The sequence below is a fragment of the Sander vitreus genome, chromosome 3 (assembly GCF_031162955.1).
Source record: "Sander vitreus isolate 19-12246 chromosome 3, sanVit1, whole genome shotgun sequence".
NCBI lineage: Eukaryota > Metazoa > Chordata > Actinopteri > Perciformes > Percidae > Sander > Sander vitreus.
The window spans coordinates 17,711,246-17,731,666 of record NC_135857.1 but is presented as its reverse complement, the minus strand read 5'-3'; the positions used below and the strand labels follow the sequence as shown (position 1 = coordinate 17,731,666).

The 20,421-nt window shown below is 38.1% G+C and overlaps 2 protein-coding genes across 3 annotated transcripts; one reads left to right on the top strand and one right to left on the bottom strand.

The window, feature by feature from the left end:
- Positions 1–9,636: 9,636 nt before the first annotated feature.
- bloc1s3 (biogenesis of lysosomal organelles complex-1, subunit 3) lies at positions 9,637–11,627 on the bottom strand. 2 transcript variants are annotated; one of them, XM_078246302.1, is made up of 5 exons: positions 11,567–11,627; positions 11,134–11,249; positions 10,809–10,998; positions 10,613–10,713; positions 9,637–10,410 (listed from the first exon to the last, which is right to left on the bottom strand). In XM_078246302.1, exons 2-5 carry the CDS (start codon positions 11,245–11,247, stop codon positions 10,225–10,227), a joined length of 591 nt encoding a protein of 196 aa, XP_078102428.1. In that variant the 5' UTR covers positions 11,248–11,249; positions 11,567–11,627; the 3' UTR covers positions 9,637–10,224. The 2 variants fall into 2 exon arrangements, with proteins under 2 accessions (XP_078102428.1, XP_078102427.1); XM_078246301.1 differs by lacking the exon at positions 11,567–11,627 and adding an exon at positions 11,467–11,560.
- Positions 11,628–11,738: 111 nt separating this feature from the next.
- trappc6bl (trafficking protein particle complex subunit 6B, like) lies at positions 11,739–15,153 on the top strand. The gene is made up of 7 exons (XM_078246303.1): positions 11,739–12,000; positions 12,384–12,481; positions 12,669–12,736; positions 12,900–13,017; positions 13,292–13,375; positions 13,646–13,739; positions 14,001–15,153. Exons 2-7 carry the CDS (start codon positions 12,386–12,388, stop codon positions 14,030–14,032), a joined length of 492 nt encoding a protein of 163 aa, XP_078102429.1. The 5' UTR covers positions 11,739–12,000; positions 12,384–12,385; the 3' UTR covers positions 14,033–15,153.
- The last annotated feature ends 5,268 nt before the right edge of the window (positions 15,154–20,421 follow it).

Below are 20,421 nucleotides of genomic sequence, written 5' to 3'. Positions count from 1 at the left end.
AGGGTGAAGACGCATCCCCAGACCAAAGGACCCCAGAAACAGAACAACCAGCAACTTCAACTCACTTTACAATTTCACAAGTTGGCTTGTAAGAATAAGTACTGAGATTTTGATAATCATATAAGATTCCTTCTTACATAGCGTATGTATGCTCTTAGTGTTAGCATCTGTTTATCATTAAGTGTTTTGTTTGGACAGGTTTGCAAGCAAAGTCAAAAGCAACAATGTTTGGTATGAAGCTCAACAAATATCTATGGTTCTGGTGGTTACATTTTTATGAAGTGTAGAATAGTACAGATAAGTATTTCCATGGTCATGGCTACAGAATGCTGAATGAACAAGTGACGGTAATTTTCCTGCATGAATAATTAGCGTTTTCTAAGAACTATTAGTTGCTTTGTTGAGTTTTAAAACAGCAAAGAGGACAAATCAAAAAGGTACATATTTTAATTATCTGTATAAGGACTCTCTCTTTCTCACCATCTCACACACTTGTACTTCTTTACTTGAGGACCCTTATTGACAAATTGCATTAGCCCCTCTCCCTAACCTTAACACAACATGCTTCATCCCAAAACTGTACAGTATGTAACGCTAACCTGAACCTAATTCTGGAAATAAAAAAAAATACATTTATTTTATTGATTATGTTAACATTGTACTCACCAAAGTAATTGCTAAGATCTGGGGATTCGTGACATTACAAAAAATAGATATCCAACAAAGCAAAATACACAAGGTTAGTCAAACTTATTCGGAAGAGAAAATGAAGGCAAACTTTCAACATTAATACACAAGCTGTCTGTTTAGCTGACAACTTCCTGGTTCAACTTTGACCTACCATATTTGCTGTAGTTATGCACACTCAAGATTGTTCTATGCAGTGAGAGATTATTAGCAACGTTACAGGTTTACTCACTTTTGATTCTATCTTCAAATTAAGATAATATGGCAAAAACATTGGCTTGTTTACAACCTGTATGATTATCTGACTGCTACTGTTTGCTGCCCCTTAAACTTAGTTTTAGCTTTGCCACATACTGAGATCTTAACAATTAGTTCAGAGTACTTAAACTACAAAAATAAAACCCAAATTGTAATAAACCATTCTTTTTTATTTATTCAACCCTAAAACTTTAAACCTTGAATATTTGAAGTGAGAACCAGCCAAAATAATCCAAAACATTCTCACTCTCAATACCTAGACTCAAACTGGTCCTCACACACACACACACACACACACACACACACACACACACACACACACACACACACATAAACACTTGCTACTTGCATCTCTCTTCATGAGTTTAATTTTACACCGTCTTTCAGCACACATCAGGAGAGCCGCCCGTTAGCACGCTGAGATCAGTGTGACTTGCACATTTATTTCCCGTCACATCCAATAAGTGTACAGTGGAGTTTGTTGAGCTAAATCCATTTTGGGAGTGCACCAAAGCCCAGAGTAAGCCACCTTTAGTTTGCCAGACATATGCTGTCAGACTGTAACAGTCAAACCCACAGCTGTGAAGAATCTATAAAAAAAAAAATAAAAAAAAGTTTGCGTTGCCTTTTGGCTAGTGTTTATTCACCTTTTAATAAGGCACACTTTAATAAATGATTTAGTAAGTATTAAGTAATGTCTTCATTTAAGTTTAATAAATCCTTTACTGTCATGTACTAATGCAATATGTCTTACTATAAAATGAGAATCCCATGAACATTTATTTAATGATACTACTACTAACATTACCAACTATATTAACAACAAATAGAAAGAATAAACACCAGCTAACATTCCTCATAAAAGTTTTCTAATTCATCAATACAGCAATAGTAAATTATTTATCACCCATTACTAACAGAATTTGTGTTTATAATCCCTTTTACAGAGTGCTATGTAAAGTGGTACCAATTTTAAAAAGGCCGGCAGTAAAACTTTCTAAAATATGTGAAGAATAAAACAACTTAAACTTATTTTGTAAATATATTTTAAAAACTATGAGGCAGACTGAACCATCTTATACAACCAAGGTTATGTATTGAGGTTATGTATATATATATATATATATATATATATATATATATATATATATATATATATATATATATATATAATAATAATAATAATCTTTGCAGATTTATAGCCTTTATTATAGTTTTCTGCCTTGGTTAGGGAGGAACCTCCATCATGTCAGGAGTCAACAGCATGGACTGTTATTAGATAAACGTCTAGGATTTGTCTACAGTAGCTTTTGATGAGTCGACCTAACTCCATGGCTACAATACATGTTATTGTGTGTTCTGCATGCAGTTCAAGTTTTCGGTTGAGACCAGTTTTAACAGACTCACTGCCAAGCAGGCCAATGAGAGGAGAGAGAGCCTAGAGGGTGAGTGCTGGCCATCTGCTGTCCCAGTAGACATTCAGCCACCTCCTCAAAATTCACACACACACACACACACACACACACACACACACACACACACACACACACAGAAACAGAAACACACACACACACACACACAGAAACACACATACACAGCCTAGACTTTTTTTTAACAATACAAATGTCTCACTTATACATTACAGTAAAAAAAAAAAAAAAAACTCTTTTACATTGTTTATGATTTATTAGATGCCTGTTTATAGTATTTTCTGTTATAATTTGACAAGGTAAGGAGGCGAACATGTGCACACACATTATGTTATGGAAATAGTCTTCAATGCCAGAGGAAAAACAGATGCATCGAAGTACATCAGGGACTCCTAACCACTGCCCCAGGCACGGATTGTTAACACAAAACACTGAAAACAAGAAAGCAGTGTTCAAAGACAGGCAAATGCTCATTCTGAGTCTGGATTCCAAAATACTCTGAGTCTGAGCCAGCCAGCGACTGTGTTATGTTTAGCCAAAGCAAAGACTGATTCTCGTGTTTTTTCATGATGCATGAGCTGAATACATTTTTAGCCTGAGAGGACATATTGAACACAGACTGTCTAAGACTAGATAAGAGAAAATGTTGTGGACAAGATGATCCCTAAGATATTTTAATGTTATTTCAGAGCAACAAAGCTGAAGAATATTGATTTATCTCAGATTTTGACAAAATAATAATAAATAACTAAAAAGAAAAGCACTGATTTGCATGAGAAGGCTGAATTGTTACATCCCAGTTTTGCAAATAATTCCATAAGCAAACAGGACCAGTGATTCAGGCAACTGTCAGGTGTAAGAAAGCATGAGAAATGAGCCATTAACCAAAGTTTTGTGTGACATGCTGATTTACTGACTAACATTCCAGGGCAGTAGCTGCTACAGTACTATTCAGGCAAACTGTAGATTTGAAGTGGGAGATGTCCAGAATGACTAGCTAACAGATCCTGTTTGCTACTATCAGCAAGTGATACAGTTATTTTATCAAAATAAAGAAATTGTCTCTAGAATTGTGTAAGAATAATGTCAATTTCTGATAAAGCCGGTAAAGAAACAGTTTGTAACGATCCTTTAGAGTTAACTTTGAACAAATGCTGTAAGATCTGGTGTACGTTCGTGTAATGTTTATATATCTATATATATAGATATATATAGATATATAAATATATGTATATATATATATATATATATATATAATGTATTATTATAGTAATGCCAATAAAAATGGAGAACACAGCTTTCAAAGAGTTTCACTGTTCTTCCTCTGCTTTGATTTGATATTATTTTGGACCTCAGACATTAGAAAATTGAGCTAAAATATTGTAAAGAATGCAACACTTTTCAAATGCACTAGTAATGCAGGTTAGAAGTCAAACATTCATGACATTTACATCTCTTTTGCCTGTTTTAATCTGCTTCTTTTCCTCCTAGATCTGTTGTAGTTCTGCTGTAGTTTTATTATCCTGACCACCCAGGCATAATCTGACTTAAAAAGGCATCTAACACATCTATTGTTTAGTTTAGTTTAGTTTATTAGTTTATAATGTCGTGGACAGTCCCTTTTATTGAACTATACAGTAAAAGGAGCAGTTTTAGCCTCAACGGCTAATTTCCAGCTGTAGTCCCCGGCCAGCTGACAATAGGCATCCTAAAATACAATGATTAACACATTAAAATCAGTTACATTACATCTATAATAACAGCACGCCTAAACACAAAGGGTTAAAACATACAAAAAAGTGGCACACAAACAGACAAGCACAAATAGTGGCAATGGCATTAAATCAGTCCATGCAGTTATGAAAGAGACAAAGGAAAAGAGAAGAGTCTCAAGAGGCCACATTGAAAGCACATACAAGACATAACAGAGGCAGGCAGCAGAGATGGAGCGTCAGCAACAATGACTGATTGTTGTGACTTTTATTTTAAAATTACCTTCACATGTAAAAAAAAAAACCCTGCAAATATCAGTGTGATTTTGAGGCATTTGTCCAGCTGGTGTGTTTTGCAAATTGTTTTGGTACTCTTAATTCTAAATTACCTACAAATGAGGGGTTTGCATCATCATTTACTTGCATAATATCTACACACTACACATTTGTCACGAATTAATGTGTTGAACATGTTTAGATTAATAGAGCATACTTCCAGTTTCTATACGTGTATGACTAGGATTTTTATCCTTCTGCCCTGATGAATCTTGCCTTAAATTATATCGGGGAGCCTGAAAGTAAGTAATTCCTTGAGTTTCAGCTGACAAGATAATCCATCTGAGCGGCCTAACTCTTCCAAATTTAATTTTTTCATGAAGTCTAGTTTTGTATTCACGTTTTCACTTTTTATCACCCGGATACAACTTGAGTGCTTGGTGCTGTTGTTCCCTAGGTCCTCTGAAGGTTTTTCCTCGTGTTAATTTTCCCCAGAAAAATAGAGAGGGAAGAGGGAAGCATCCTAATTCTGTGTTGTCTTGAATGTACTGTCAGCATGACAACAAGGTCATCACCTGCAGAGCTGAGCTCTTTTAAAGTATAGCTGCTTTGGCAGACCTGTGCTGTTGTATGCAGCCTTGTTCAGTCAACCAAATAAACTTACTGTGCGTCCTCAGGCGCCCCATGACACAGCCGCTGACCTGGCTAATGTGGGTGGCTGCCCTCTGTGCCCACACACACACACACACACACACACACACACACACACACACACACACACACACACACACACACACACACACACACACACAAGACTCACCCACACCAGCCTACAGTGTCTAGCATAGATCTGACTACAGCTCAAGTATGATTTAACAATCTAGTGTCTCTTTCCTCTCTTCCTGTTCTCCCTTACCCTCTGCACTCTCTGTACCGCAAACATTTATGATCTCTTCTCAGTGCCCTGGTCCAATGTTTGTCATGTTCCTATTTTAGGCTTTAGTTAGTTTGCCAGCTCAAGCATGAACTCCATCCCTTGCTTTGAGTCTCAAGCACTGGAACAAGGAAAGATGCTTTATGTAAAGAGTGCTATAATGTCCTGTTGAGTGTAACAAGTCCCTCAGAAACTCAACCAGCCTTGAATGAAAATACCCACTGAGTCACATAGTTATTTGCTTTCATTTATTGTTTCTAACCTCCTTAGACGCACCTAGGTCTCTATTCAATGCACAGGCAGTGTCCTGAAAGATCGAAGTCATTCACATTTCACTTTCTCTCTATATATATATATACAATATACAATATACTTCACATTTACATGACATAAATATTCATATGTTCACATTACCATTTGATAATGAAATGTTTTCCCTCAGCCATTGGCTAATGCAGAAGTACTTACTTACTTCTACTTACTTAGTACTTATTTTCCTATGAGGAAAAAGAACAACATGTTGTACAACTTCCGTTTTTATATTTTCTAATGTGTTTAAGCACAATTACCTTATAATAAGCAAAGGAAGGTTTGGAGGATGTGACTATCATCATCATCATCATCATCATCATCATTGGGATGATGTTGATGTGATGGCTCGGTCCTGATGTGTTTTCTTATCACTCATGCAACCCTCAAAACCTGGAGTTCAATCAGGACAGCTCACTAAGAGATAGACACACACACACACACACACACACACACACACACACACACACACACACACACACACACACACACACACACACACAGTAAAAGACAAATAATATATCTGAGGATGTGAGAAATGCTTTTTTAGCTGGTTCCTCAAATGAAGATGGCAGATTCACATGTCCCATGGGGTCTCATTATACTATATTTGCATCCCATGAGAGTCCCTGATCGATTGGTTAATGGCTTCTTTGCTCCCTTTGTGGTCAGCTACCTCTGTTCCAGTCAGGGAAGAAGGACGGAGACCAGGGTGGAGCACAACATAAGAAAAACACCTGTCAGTAAAACACATTACAATTCAACAGCATCACAAACTCCAAAATGATCTTATAGTTGAATCTACATCTTTCTAAACAGTTTAGACAAAAATGAACAGTATAACCTTCATGAGATATGATTAATTGCAGGACTGTTGTATTAGACTGAAATAGTTTTAGCTAGGTGAAGCTAATAAACTGGCAACTACATGGATTTTTCTTAATTGGGATCTTAGCCAATTATTTCCCGATTTCTATAACATCTGCACTAAATGTGTCATCATTTGGTAGATGTCTTTTACAGCACACGCAAAGGATATTAATCTAAATTGTTTACTTCCAAATGTTGAATGCAGCTTATTATTTAACCCTCTTTTTTAATTTATGTTAGCTCCAGCAATTTTAAATGAATATTTTCTTTCCTGAACCTAAAACTACTAAATATTTTATAAGTATTTAATACTTTATAAATATTTTATAGGCTAATTAAGTTAAATAATCACTTGCACGGACTAATGTAGTGGTACTCAATGACACATGGCCTGACGGAGCTTCACCACTAACACCTCACCTCTGCTCCTTAGCTTTGCCTGTAATTAAGCCTCAATGGATCTCTATTATCAAGGTTCTACAATGGCAAACACTCTTCTGCTGCATGATGGATGTGAATCAGCACTGCACTGCGTATGTGTTTAGTTTAATTGTCCTAAGCTGAACAATGAACAATAATATAAAAGGGAAAACTAATTCCCTAAACGAAACTAGAGTAGTTTGACATGACAGTGGCTGATAGTTTCACATACAAATGTATCTACTGGGAGTTTCTTTATCTCTATAAAGGGCTTTCAAATTGCCTCCCCACACACACACACACACACACACACACACACACACACACACACACACACACACACACACACACACACACACACACACACACCTCAGATACCAAGTGGCACATCTTATCCATCACACTAAAAGAGACGGCAACAATTAGAATGCACACACACACACACACACACATACACACAAATAAGAGGGCATTAGGGACGTCACCACGTATTCGCGGCCTCTTCAATCCCTTAGTAACACACTGAACACACACATACAAACACGCACACAGAGGCAGCTACAAGCCAACAATATTGACTTGATACAGAAATAGTGGCTGGGCAGCCGGGCGGCTTCTTGGCCTTGTGTGACAGTCTGTGCCATTAGCCGCACAGCAAAACAAAACAGCATCCCTTTATTCTCCCATTTGTTATAGACCTGTGGGTCTGTGGAGCCCCGAGAGAAGATAAAGAAGACTTTAACTCAGAGAGCGGTGCTGCACAAAGTCCTGCCTGACATCATCCCTGTGAATATTTGGATCTATTTGTTTTGGGACTGAACAGGATTACTGTAAGGCTGAAGTAGTTTTTACTGCACTGAGTGAGTTTGACAAGGGTGAAATGGAGCCAATGGAGACGAGGGATGACAGAGGAAATAAAAACAGCAAAGAGGTAAATTTCAGAGAACATAATACTCATCTTTTTTTTACTTCCTACAAAAATACGTGGTTGGAACACTTTTCATCACAATATTGTCACTATATCATTATATTACATAGAAATATATATTAGAGAATATCTATCACTATCATGTGTCTATAAATGAATACATTTAACTTATACTGTGTATAACATTAGACCAGTGTTGAAAAGTAACTAAGTACATTTACTGACGTACTGTACTTAAGTACAAATTTGAACTTTACTTGTGTAATTCCATTTTCTGCTACTACTATACTTCTACTTAAGTCAGAGGAAAATATTGTACTTTTTACTCCACTGCATTTATTTGGTAACATACTTTGCAGATTCAGATTATTAATTCTGAAAATAATCAACAAATAAATGATGATTATTTATTATGATTATTATGATGCTACATTAACCACACCTTTACTAGCTGCAACATTAATGTGATATACTCATTAACTCATTAATAATTATAATCCATGGGCGCCTGGATAGTTCAGTTGGTAGAGCAGGCGCTCACATCTTACTCCTCGATGCAGCGGTCCCAGGTTCAACTCCGACCTGCGGCCCTTTGCTGCATGTCATTCCCCCTCTCTCTCCCCTTTCATGTCTTCATCTGTCCTGTCAATAAAAATGCCCAAAAAATGATCTTAAAAAAAATTTAAATAAAAAATAATTATAATCCAATAATATACATTATTCTAAAATGGGCCATTTTGCATGAGTACTTTAACTTTTGGTACTTAAAGTATATTTTGATGCTAATAATTTTGTACTGTCACTTAAGTATAATTTTGATTTCATGGCTTTTACTTAAATCAGAGTGATTCTACACCGTGGTATTTCTACTTTCACTTAAATAAAAGATCTCTGTACGTCTTCCACCACTGCATTAGACATAATACATGTATTACACATAATTATGGACATAAAAGGTGTGCAGATATGGACTTAACTGCAAATGTAGGCTAATATAACATGTTCAGCAGAGAAGACACCAGTTGTGATTTGTGAGTGTAAATTGTCATGTCATGTCTTTATCGATTGCGCCATCAGGTGGCTCAAACATGTCAAGACACTTAAAACAAATCTAACCATTTCTGCCTTGAGTGCATGTAAATTGTACACACTGGCCACACACTGCACATCTCTCTCTGTCTCTCTTTCAGGTGGCCGATCCCGTCAGCATGCTTCCTGATGGTGGAACGGACACATGGAAGGTGGACCCTGAGGACATGCTTGGCATCGCGGGTATTGTGGGCACAGTTCTCAACCTGCTGGTAGTGGTGTTAGTGTATATCTACACAGCAATCTGACATGCCTACAACAACCTTTGTAGTTGGGTTTGTAACTGTGATTAGATTACCGCAAAGTTAAAGCAACACCAAAGATTATTTTATACCTTAAAATAATGTTTCCAAAATCGTTTCAGTGGTTCATCAACTCGTAACAGGGTGAATGGCTTACATTTGCTTTGCGGCCCTCTATCGGCTATAACCGCACTATGCAAGTTTGCCAGATCGGGTTGCGTTGTTGATTTTTGTGAGTTTACTAACTTTCTTTTCTTTTATTTTGAATTGTGTCTGCAATATGTATGCAATGTATGTTTGTTTTCTGATTGGTGCTATTGTTTTCTGAAAATTAAAGTATAACCAATACATTTGAAGTTATATCCACATTTACTATCATTCAAAGCCACATCAATGAACCAGGACAGAATTACAGCTCTGGAGACCCTTTTTGTTTTCTGATAGCAGTCAACACATTTAAAAACATTTAACAGCATTCAGGTTTACCAACAAAAGCACTTTTTTTTTTTATTATTATTATTTAGTTGCATTTATTTTACAATTTTAACAAACTGAAAAAAAGAACCAAACATTTGAATCATAGCATGAGAAACTTGTCTGCATCCTTGACCTTTCACAGGGAGCCAGAAAAAAACAGCAAAGACAGAAAAGGATATGCCTTATAAGAATCATCGTACAATGGTTCAAGGGATTATGTTGTGGTATATTTATATTTGCAAAGAACTGCAGGAAAGAAAATTGATATTGCAAATATGTTCCTATGTTCTATGTCAAAGTGCAACCCTGGAGGACAGCTGCAAAACGCAGGATGACAGAACATCATCTCTTGACAGAAATATCACAGAGCTCCAGACACAAGGACCGAGAATCCTGCCAGACAAATGCATATAAAGTGTGTGATCGCTAGATATACGCATTTCTTCATATGCTATTGTTGCTTGTTTGTAAACACTGAAGTAAAGCTAACATACTATTTATTTTCCATCTTGAATCCTACTCTCTGATATTAAATGAAAATATACCCATGACGATATGTATATTTTAAATAAATATATATTAATTTGTTTCTTTAAGGTACAGGAGCAGTATAATTATTTGGATTATTGATGTTAATATCAGGCAGTATTTGACAGCTGGTGATGATATCAATCTTCTCAGACACAGCCTTCAGGTCATCCAGGATTAATCTTATGCTGTGGGAGGCATTGATGATGGCGCCCTGCGAAGTATTCAGCTGAGCTGTTGCACTGTTCACCTTTTACACAACCAATCAGAAAAAAACTCAAATGAAGGCATTACAAACACAACCAATTAGCTGTTACATGATGCAGCTTATCATAGAATATAGCAGTGGTCTCTGTAGTAATGATGCAGTATAAAGGGCATTTTGGGAGACCTTTGTATTCCTAATTCATATGTTTGACAAAAAGTGTTCTGGGTCAAACACATCTCCGTACCTCTCTACTGGCACTGCCATAAACCTGCCGTAGTGTCTGTCCCACGTCAGAATATAGCCAGCTGTTAGATTCCCGCAGCTTCTGTTGTAAAAGGGTGTCACCTGGAAACAGAATGAAATACTAAAATAACTCAGAACTAAACCTCCATTTCATTGTTCACTTATTTGATCGAAGCCATACACAACAAAATACTCACCTTGTGGCCTGTGTGTGGGACTTGGCCTGTCTTCCACTATCGACTGTATATCAGGATGGTCTCTAACTACGATAAGAGGAGGCAGGTCTCTCCTGAGTATCTGAGCGCTCTCCTGGCTCAGTGAGGAGGCTCGGCCCGCCTGCTCCTCCTCCTCACCCTCACTGTCTGTTTCAGACGCCTCCCCAGGAACCTATCCAAGATAGATATCACAGACAAAGCAGATTGTAGATTAATGTCAGGAGGGGTGGAGATATTAGTTGATTCTTTAGAAAACACACTTTTTATCTCTGTATTACGCTCAAACATACACATCATGCAAGACAACCTTAGCTCCGACTGTAGCAGTTTGGGGAGCGGGCATGGAGGTGATGTAAACTTCATCATCAGAGTCTGTCTCAGAGGCCTCGCCCTGCACCACTATCTGGTACCCGCTGGACATGGCTACACACACACACACACACACACACACACACACACACACACACACACACACACACACACACACACACACACACACACACACACACACACACACACACACACACACACACACACACACACACACAACAAAACTCCGTTAGCTACATTGAAACAAAGTAACGTTATAGATTGTTGCTGTAGCTAAATAGTGTTCCAGTACTCCTGACATCAGCTTCACCTTGCTAAGTACAAGTTAACTCAACGAGAATCTATAATATAAAATTAGCTACAAGCTAAACGCTCAAATATACAGTCCAAAAATCCCAAAACTGTCAAACCTTCACTGTGATGACAAAAAAAATCACATGAGCAATGAGGAAGTGGATTGTTTTCTGAGCTATGATGTCACGTGACATCTGACGTCTCATACCGCGATTGGAAGACACGCCAGCTCATATACAAGAGTCTGTTTATTATGAACTCGGCGTACGCCGATTTCAACGTAAAGTTCAGACGGGCTTAGCTAAATCTCCACATGTTTATTGATGCCTTCCATATGAGAACAATATGTTCTATTAGTAGATGTATGATTTCTTGTTCTTGTTGTAGTGGACCATAATCCGCCACCACCGGGTGCTTTTTCACGTTATGGGTTAACAACTCCCGCTAACTCCGCCCTTATGAATCTATAGGTGTACCCTGGCAGAAATATCGAGTTCAACCCATATAGCAGGGTTGTGTTTACTTCGTGTAGCCTACAGTCAGTTGACAGGTACAGTACATTAACTGTTTACTATGTTTAATTTATTTAGATAACTGCAAGATATGTAATATATATATATATATATATATATATATATATATATATATATATATATATATATATATATATATATATATGTGCATGGGTTAGGCTTTTTGTCCTCATATGCCGACAAAAGGAAAAACTAGGCTTGGACAGTAGACCGCAAACAACACTAACGTTAGCTATCTGGCGATAGCTATGAAGCTAACGCTAGCGCCGTTAAGGGTTTTCACATTGAGCTAGCGTTACTGTTAATTTTGTCTTTTGAAGCACAACTACTGTAGGTTAAGTCAAACAGTTTTACATAAGCGTTATATTGGGCTGTATAATCACTTCTGTATGTTTGTCAGGGATGGCAGACGAGTCTCTGTTTGACTTTCTCCATATGGAGATCGTGTCACATATCTACAAAGAGCAGCAATCCAGTAAAGGAGAGATGGACAACAAGGTGTGACATCATCTGACACATAATATTTAGCGTTAGAAAAACATTAGCCTTGAGTTACACTACACTACACTTATGCTATTACATTATAATAGTGTATCTTTAACATGGCCATATTACATGACATAACGTTACCATACTAACACACAAATGAATGAGCCAGTAAACCGCTTGAATTTCTTCTCTTCAGGACAGAGCTGTCTGTGTTTCTGTCCTTGAAAGCATGGGTTTCAGGGTGGGACAAGGACTCATTGAAAGGTAGACGGACACACACACACACACACACACACACACACACACACACACACACACACACACACACACACATATATATACACACAGACAGACAGACTGATTGAATGCTATATGACTTGCATCCTCACTTATGTTACGTGCCTGTGTTGATGTTTGCTCTGTCTAGGTTGACCAGGGACTCTCCCAGCTTCAAGGATGAGTTGGATGTAATGAAGTTTGTCTGTAAAGACTTCTGGACGAAGGTGTTCAGGAGGCAGGTTGACAACCTCAGAACAAACCATCAGGTAAAATAAAAGTTGAGAGTAGTCTTTCCACCAACAGAAATATCAGTCTCTTTTGTGAACATGTGACTTAGTTTGTAATAGATATTAAAGATCATTATGGCAAAGAAGAGCTTAGAGTGTCCTAATCTTCAATAAAACTCAATTCAGCTCATAGCTTACTTAAATCCCCTCTGAATGTTAGGACATTAATATATACAGAAGCATATTCAGTGTTGGTTACAATCTGTTATTGTTTGTTACAAGGGTTGTTACATGCATTTATTTTCTGCCATAGGGTACCTATGTCCTGCAGGACAACAAGTTTTCTCTACTGACTCAGCTCTCCAGTGGAAAACAGTACCTGGATCAGGCACCTAAGGTTAGTATTCTCTCTCTCTCTCTCTCTCTCTCTCTCTCTCTCTTATAGTCCTTATAGAAATACATTAGTCTGTTTGTTCATCTCACTTCATCTATTCTAGTACCAAAAAGTTAAATTCTCATGTGTAATTTATAAAGTAAAGGATCAATACTTGGCGTCCCGGCTGTAGCAATACAGTATTACCACGAAACATATTTCAAATTGAATGCTTTTATCGCTCAGACTCCATCTCATTTTAGCTAATGTGTATTTGTGTGTGTTTTCTCTCAGTACCTCGCTTTTTCGTGTGGCGTGGTGAGAGGAGCTCTGTCTAACCTTGGTCTTGACAGCGTGGTGACAGCCGAGGTCTCTGTTATGCCATCCTGTAAGTACTATCAGAATACCAATCCATGATTCTCTTTGTTGTGGGAAAGAGCGAGGTGACATAACAGGCTCATTGGATAGAAGCCAAACTGTTGTTACTCATGCAAGGTGTCAGAATGGTGGTGTTGTCAGGTAGGTCAGGACATGTACGTGAAATTCTTGAGATATCCTTGACTAATGTACCTAATTTGTTTTAAAATTTTGAGTACCTCTCTTAAGGTTCATACACATTTTTCACCTCCCCTTCATTTTGTCATGCCAGGTAAGTTCCAAGTGGTGATCCAGAAGTTGTGACCAACCTGATCCTCTCTGCTACCCTGGAGCTGATGAGCAGGGCCCTGTGGGGCTCCTTTAATCCTAAAGAGAGGATACTAGTTCCAGTCCAACCACAGAGGGAATCAAACATCACCCTGATTTCCACAACTCGGTCAAACGGGATTAGCCAGGTTCTGCTGACAACCAGGTACCTGTGACAGGAGGGCTTAGCCAGGGCTAACCCTTTACTTGTCGAACTTTGACACAGAACAAGATTTGTTAAGTTTCTTTTGCATTTTGATGATTTTCATCGTCATTAGTTTATTTCTCATTTGATTGAAACAATGTATGATGTTCTCAACTTTAGTTTTCATGAAACAAGTGGAGCCTGGCACTGACTGACCCCACTTGGCCAAGCTTTGAAAATAAATATTGACTGTCAGTGATGTGAATGTATAGTCAATCACAAGGTAATTTAATATTCTTTGTAATGTGTTGCAATGCCGTGTGCCCAACTTGAGAGGACTGACTAAGAAATAATTGAAAATGGAAAATAATTTAGGATAACACATCAATTGCCATACCATCTCTTTTAGCAGCCATCAAGATAATAGCTGGCAAGCCTTTGGAAAAATAATTACACCTGGCACATCGGATTCATTGTTCAACACTTGTTTCTCTGCAGACACAGAATACCTAACTAGTTCCTGGTGCTTTGCTCTGCCTTGTAGCAGATTGCCTTTAGGAGCTGGGTGTTCCATGTAGGCTGGTGATCTTTGGAATTTCAGTTCATTAAAAGGCAAAAATGCAAATATAGAATAAGTCATTGGTACAGGAATGTTAGTCTAATTATATTTTATTATCAGTGTGATAACAGTTTCTGAGCATCACTCTGTTTTTATGTAGTAATATCACATTTCAAAGTTGACCACTCAAACTGGGTTAAGAGATAATGTTTTTGTACATTTTTGTCCTTTTGTACAGCATTAATGTGTACTATGTAGTATTGAGATTTTCCTAGCATAGAGTAAGCTGCAAAGGTGTTTGGAACGTGTTGTATGGTTTTGAAATCATTTCACATGGATTTCTGGGTTACATTTGTTAATGACACTGCTTTTAATAAAAGTCTCTTCAAATATGAGTCCTACAATAGTTCAAAACTGCGAGGCTGTAAGTTTGTTCTGGTTGTTCTAATTATTTCATTTTCTCAACTTAACATTTTCTCTAAATTGAATAATAATGTTGTGACACAAACGCCACAAAAACCAGGCCTTGATAAACAACAAAAGACAACACAATGAATACTGGTACAGGGAAAAAGAAATTCACCTCACCGGTAGATGCTGTGGCCTCTTTGTGCCACTAGAGGGACACACAAAGCTGTCACTGTTTTCATGTTTGTTACTTTGACATTTTGCAAAGTTCTTCCCACTGTCTCCTTGTCTGTTCTGCCTTGTTCTCTCAAATCTGTAGTTTATCTTTTTGATGTACTCTCAGTGTTTGTCTGGAAGATGGGACAACTGCAGAGTGCCTTGTATATTTATTTGCACAATGTTTTGTGCAACATAATCATTTCTAACAAAGAAGTCATTCTAAATAGTGCGTCAGAGTTATTGCAATTCCTTCCATTAATTAGTCAAATATCTGTTATTGATATAATTCATTGGTGATAACACAAGGTGTGTAAATACCCTTTGCATATTCTATTTTGCATGGTATTTTTTATTCATTAAAAATATTTAAAAATCTATTTTCACATTGAAAAATAACATGGCATGAATTCAAGACTTGTTCTCACTTCTAAATGACACTGTAAAGAACGAGATACACATTAAAGAGAACTCTTTAGTTATATTGTTCTTGTGTAAATAGATGTTACCTGTTCGCTTTTTTATTACTCCTCTGTGTAACACATTCCCTGTGTGCATTAGTAGCAGCAGTAGTTCCATTTCCCATCATCCCTGCTTAAGTTATTAATATTTCTTTCATGTTGATCCATATCATGAGCTTGGTATTAAGAGGTTCTACTGTATGTGAGCGCACTGCACTTCTGAGATATTTAGAATCAAAGTTTTGTCCCGACAGGCTCAACTGTAACTATCGGTGTAATAGTTTTACACAACAAAGGTCTCTGCGTGTAACTTTATCCATTTTATGCACTCCCCATGTGTCTCTGGCTCAGGCTCAGGCCTGAAAAACTGCTGTGTGGGTGCTACTTTGCAAATTTGCTTGACAACAGTAATTACTGCCTATATTATACACACCATAGAGTTTGTATTTCACCATACAAGGAAAAAACCCTGGCCTTGGTATTTCATTGAATATTTGACATAATGGCTATTATCGTGAATGACAACATCAGAGCGGAATTATGTGTGTATGTAATGATGTGGACAACTTCTCGTGCACATACTTTAACAATAAAGTTTAAGCAATTACCGTAAGCACTAAATCTAGACGTCCTTAAACACTGCAATAATAATATACACAGGCAGATATATATTTTTGTGTCATTTTAAACTCAACTATTTTTGTAAACATTTTTTTTAAAAAAACACCATGAAGCAAAGGGTTGCCATAGTAGGAGAAGAGGAAAAATAATGACTTGGACTGCAACTTAAAGAGGCACTCCACCAATTTCCAATCGGCCTGTGAAAACAGTTGTAAAATAGCTTTGGTGGCTCTCGTGGGAGCATTTTATAGTTTAAGAAAAGGACCATGGTGATGTCATCAGGGTTATTTTGGATTGGGCATGCAGACCACAGAGTTTTTTACAAAAAGCCTGCTGTAGGGAAACACTGGAGAGTTGACTCAATTTATGTCAGCATGAATGAGACGCAGTCAGCAGATTGGCAGTTAAAGCAGAGCATTCAGTAGGCAGATTGCAATTTAGATTCTTCACTTGCCTTTTTCTGCCTGTGTTTTTTCTAGGAAGCACACATTGCAGTGGAAAAGAAGGAACAAAGGGAGGAAGGCAGTATATATAGCCTCTGATTGGGGTAAATTATTCCACCTGAAGCGTGGTCAGCTATGTTTGGGGACTTTGAACACAGTAATACAAACTGATGGCATGGACTTAGGGAGGAAGGGGCTAATATAAGAGTTGCTGTTGATTGCATAATCGGAAGTGTAGAATCCTGTTTTGTGGAGTTTGACCCACGTAGGGTTTAAAGTCAGGAGGCTTCAGCTTCTGCTGCATTAGTTTTGATCATTCTTTTTAAAATTCCATCTCATACAAGTCCCCCAACTTCATGGAAGTGCAAAACTACATTCCCTTTATTATTCTTAACTTTGGGTTAGCACTCAAACTGGGTTAGCCTAAGTCCTTATTTCAATATGGAGGCCCTCAAGACAAGAGTTCTTGAATGAGCTGAGTAGACTGCCACTCTACCCATGCTGATCTGCATAGTGCATTGTAGGTGACAGCAAGATGTGTGGATTGTGGAACTTATATTCAACTAGGACTGTTGTGAAAGAAGAAAACAGGAAAACTGAGTTAGGCATCTGCATAAATGTGCAGCACTGGACTATAGCCCACTCTTTTGCCCATTTGTTGCCATCCATTAAACACTTTGCCCAAATCCTCTCTGGAGAGAAGAGAAAGAAACAGAAAGGGGGGATTAGAGAGAAAGTTTGGAAGGGGGCAGAATTGTAGAAAGGCGGAGGAGGAGAGGGTGGGCAATAGGAAAATGAGATGGAGAGAATAAATAGCCTCTACAGGAGGCTGGGGGGAATTGAAAGGTAGAAAAAAGAAGTTTATTAGAGGTGGGGGGCAAAGTGGGAGCAGTGTACAAGAAGAGAAAGATGAAGTGAGTGAGAAGTTTCTGTACCTGTCTTACAAACAGTATAAAGTGAGGGAATCTGGAGAATGGCTCTGCGAAATTGAGGGATGATGGCATAGATGGTGAGAGTTCAGCAACAGCTGTTTTGTGTTGCTTTACACAGCTTCCCTCCCCTTCCTCCTGCTCTACCCTGCATCACAATCTCACCAATACACTCACACAAAGGAATGGTGAATGAAGGAAGGGAGGAGAGTAAAGGAGGAGGAGGAGGGGGAGGTTCAGGGGCTAAAAGAAAAGAAAGGAGGTGTTGGGGGTGTGCAGGTAAAACCAGCATTCATTCTCTCAAATTGATGAGTTGCTAAAATTCAGTAACACTGACATAGCCTGAATGAACGTTTTTTTGTAGTGTGAGAAGTTGACAGAGACTATTGATCTGGGTTAGGTTTCCTGAATGCTCACTTCAGTCTGGAGGCAGAAACAAACTGAAGTCAACAAATGCAGTTATGTTGATGCTACCTGGGTGCTAACAGAAGGATTATATCAATAAAGTATGCTGTAGTCATACTTATTTCTTTATACTTTATTTTTTATACATTTATTCTTAGTAGTGAAGTAGCTAGCAGTTGGCTAGGTTAACAGTAGTGTAGTATGCCTAATCATTTAACTGAGTTAGCTAGCATTAACATTAACCTAGTAGTTAGCTGATTAGTAAACTGTAGAGCTAAATCAATTGCTAGCTAGCTTCTGATATGCTAGCTAGCCCTACTTAGTTAAATAACCGGTCATGTTAGCTTAGAACGGTACTTTACGAAAGCTTTGAACAGTTTTTCATATCTTTCTTTTTAATTTTATCTGCACACCTGCTTTATTCCAAATTGAATTGTGATATGCAATACTTGAAGAATGAACTAAAGCATAGGTTCGCACTGCCTCAAAAGGCGGGTCTCATTGTCCTCCAGCATTCTAACAAAACTGACCAAGACGACCAAGTGTGCTTTTTAAAAAAAAACCTGTATGATCTCACAGGATGCCGCCCATTTTCATACTCTCAAATTGTCCCATCACTTCTTTATCTCACAACTTCTTTTTCACAGCTTTTTTTTCTGCTACCACTATTAACTTTTTTTCCCCTCCCTTCCTACTCTTTCAACTTCCTCCACTCATGCATGGTAAGAGTGAGCTTCTCTGTCTCACACACACAAACACAAACCTTGTCCCTCGGGGCCATATGTTGACCCGTGGTGGACCTGAATACAGCCATCTGCCTGCCTTTCCTATGTCCCACAGGGCAAGAGTGTGGGAGAATGTCTATCAGACACAATACAGCAAGCAAGCGCACACACACACACACACACACAGAAACCATACAAGCACACACATGCCTTTAACCCCTTCACAGCCACTAATCACTCCCAGACAGCCGGCCCATCTCATGTTAACAGTGACAAGATAATAGCTCTTGTGTGCATGAAAGAGAGATTCCTGGAGGGTCAACCATGCAGCCCTGTTATGTTTTTTTGGGGGGGACATTGTGAAAGGTAGAGAAAAAAATACTATGGTGATGAAATTAAACTTAGTTTGACACTTAATGTAACTTAGGCCTTGGTTTTATATTCAAGGCTTTTTCCCTGTTTACATTTTTACATGTATGACATGATTTCCCTGATATCTGAAGACACAGATTTGCTCTAAAGACATTGGATTTAAAAAGGACCAAATTGTGTGGTCTACCTGCTAATGAAGATCCTGCTTCTGCAAACTTGTGTTGCTCACCATAGCAACAGAAGATTAAATAATTACTCTGCTGCTACTCCGAGTGTAGAAAGTGGAGAGGCGAGGGGACCTCACTGAAGAAAAGGAGAGAAACAAAGTGAGGGAGGAAGGATGGAATCAGTGGAGGCAGTGAGGGAGAAGGGACATGTGTGGGAGCCCAGGATTGGTCAAATTAAACACCAAACAAAATACTTCTTATCTCCACATGAAATCTCAATTGCATGACACACACACACACACACACACACACACACCTCTTGCCATCCTGCAGCAGACCATTTAAGGCAGAAACGACTTGCTTGTTTAAATCAGTTTTTGCAAACTTAAAACGTAATGCCATTTTTGCTAAGATGTCTTTTTTAGAATATGACATCAAGCTGTATCTCGTAACCATCAATACCTCACTTTAGTCTGCTAAGGCAATTTCAGGAGACACTGTTTGCATTCTTTCAAAAATGTATACATTTTAGTGGAATCAGAAAAACAAATGCTCGAATTGAATCAATCAGCAGCACTGGTTTGAAAGCATTCTTTAAGCTGAGGCTGCACCACAGATTAGATGTGCGATTCATGGCCTGCTCCCTTGCACAATTTCACCTGGAAACATGGAGGACCTGTTGTGTTTCACTCTTGTAGTGGAACTTCTGGATGAAAATAGAGGTTTCTAGTCTCTGATTACCCTTGCTAGCCATTTGAATGATAAACTGTAATCCAAAGTCACACTAAAGGAGTACTAGGTATTTTCCCACAGCATAAAGCTTCATTCTTTAATGACCTGTCCGTTTGTGTGGTGATTCAATAAAAAATATTCAGGTAAACTAAATGATCAAATTTTCATTTATGGATTGATTATGTCTAATAAACCCTCAATAA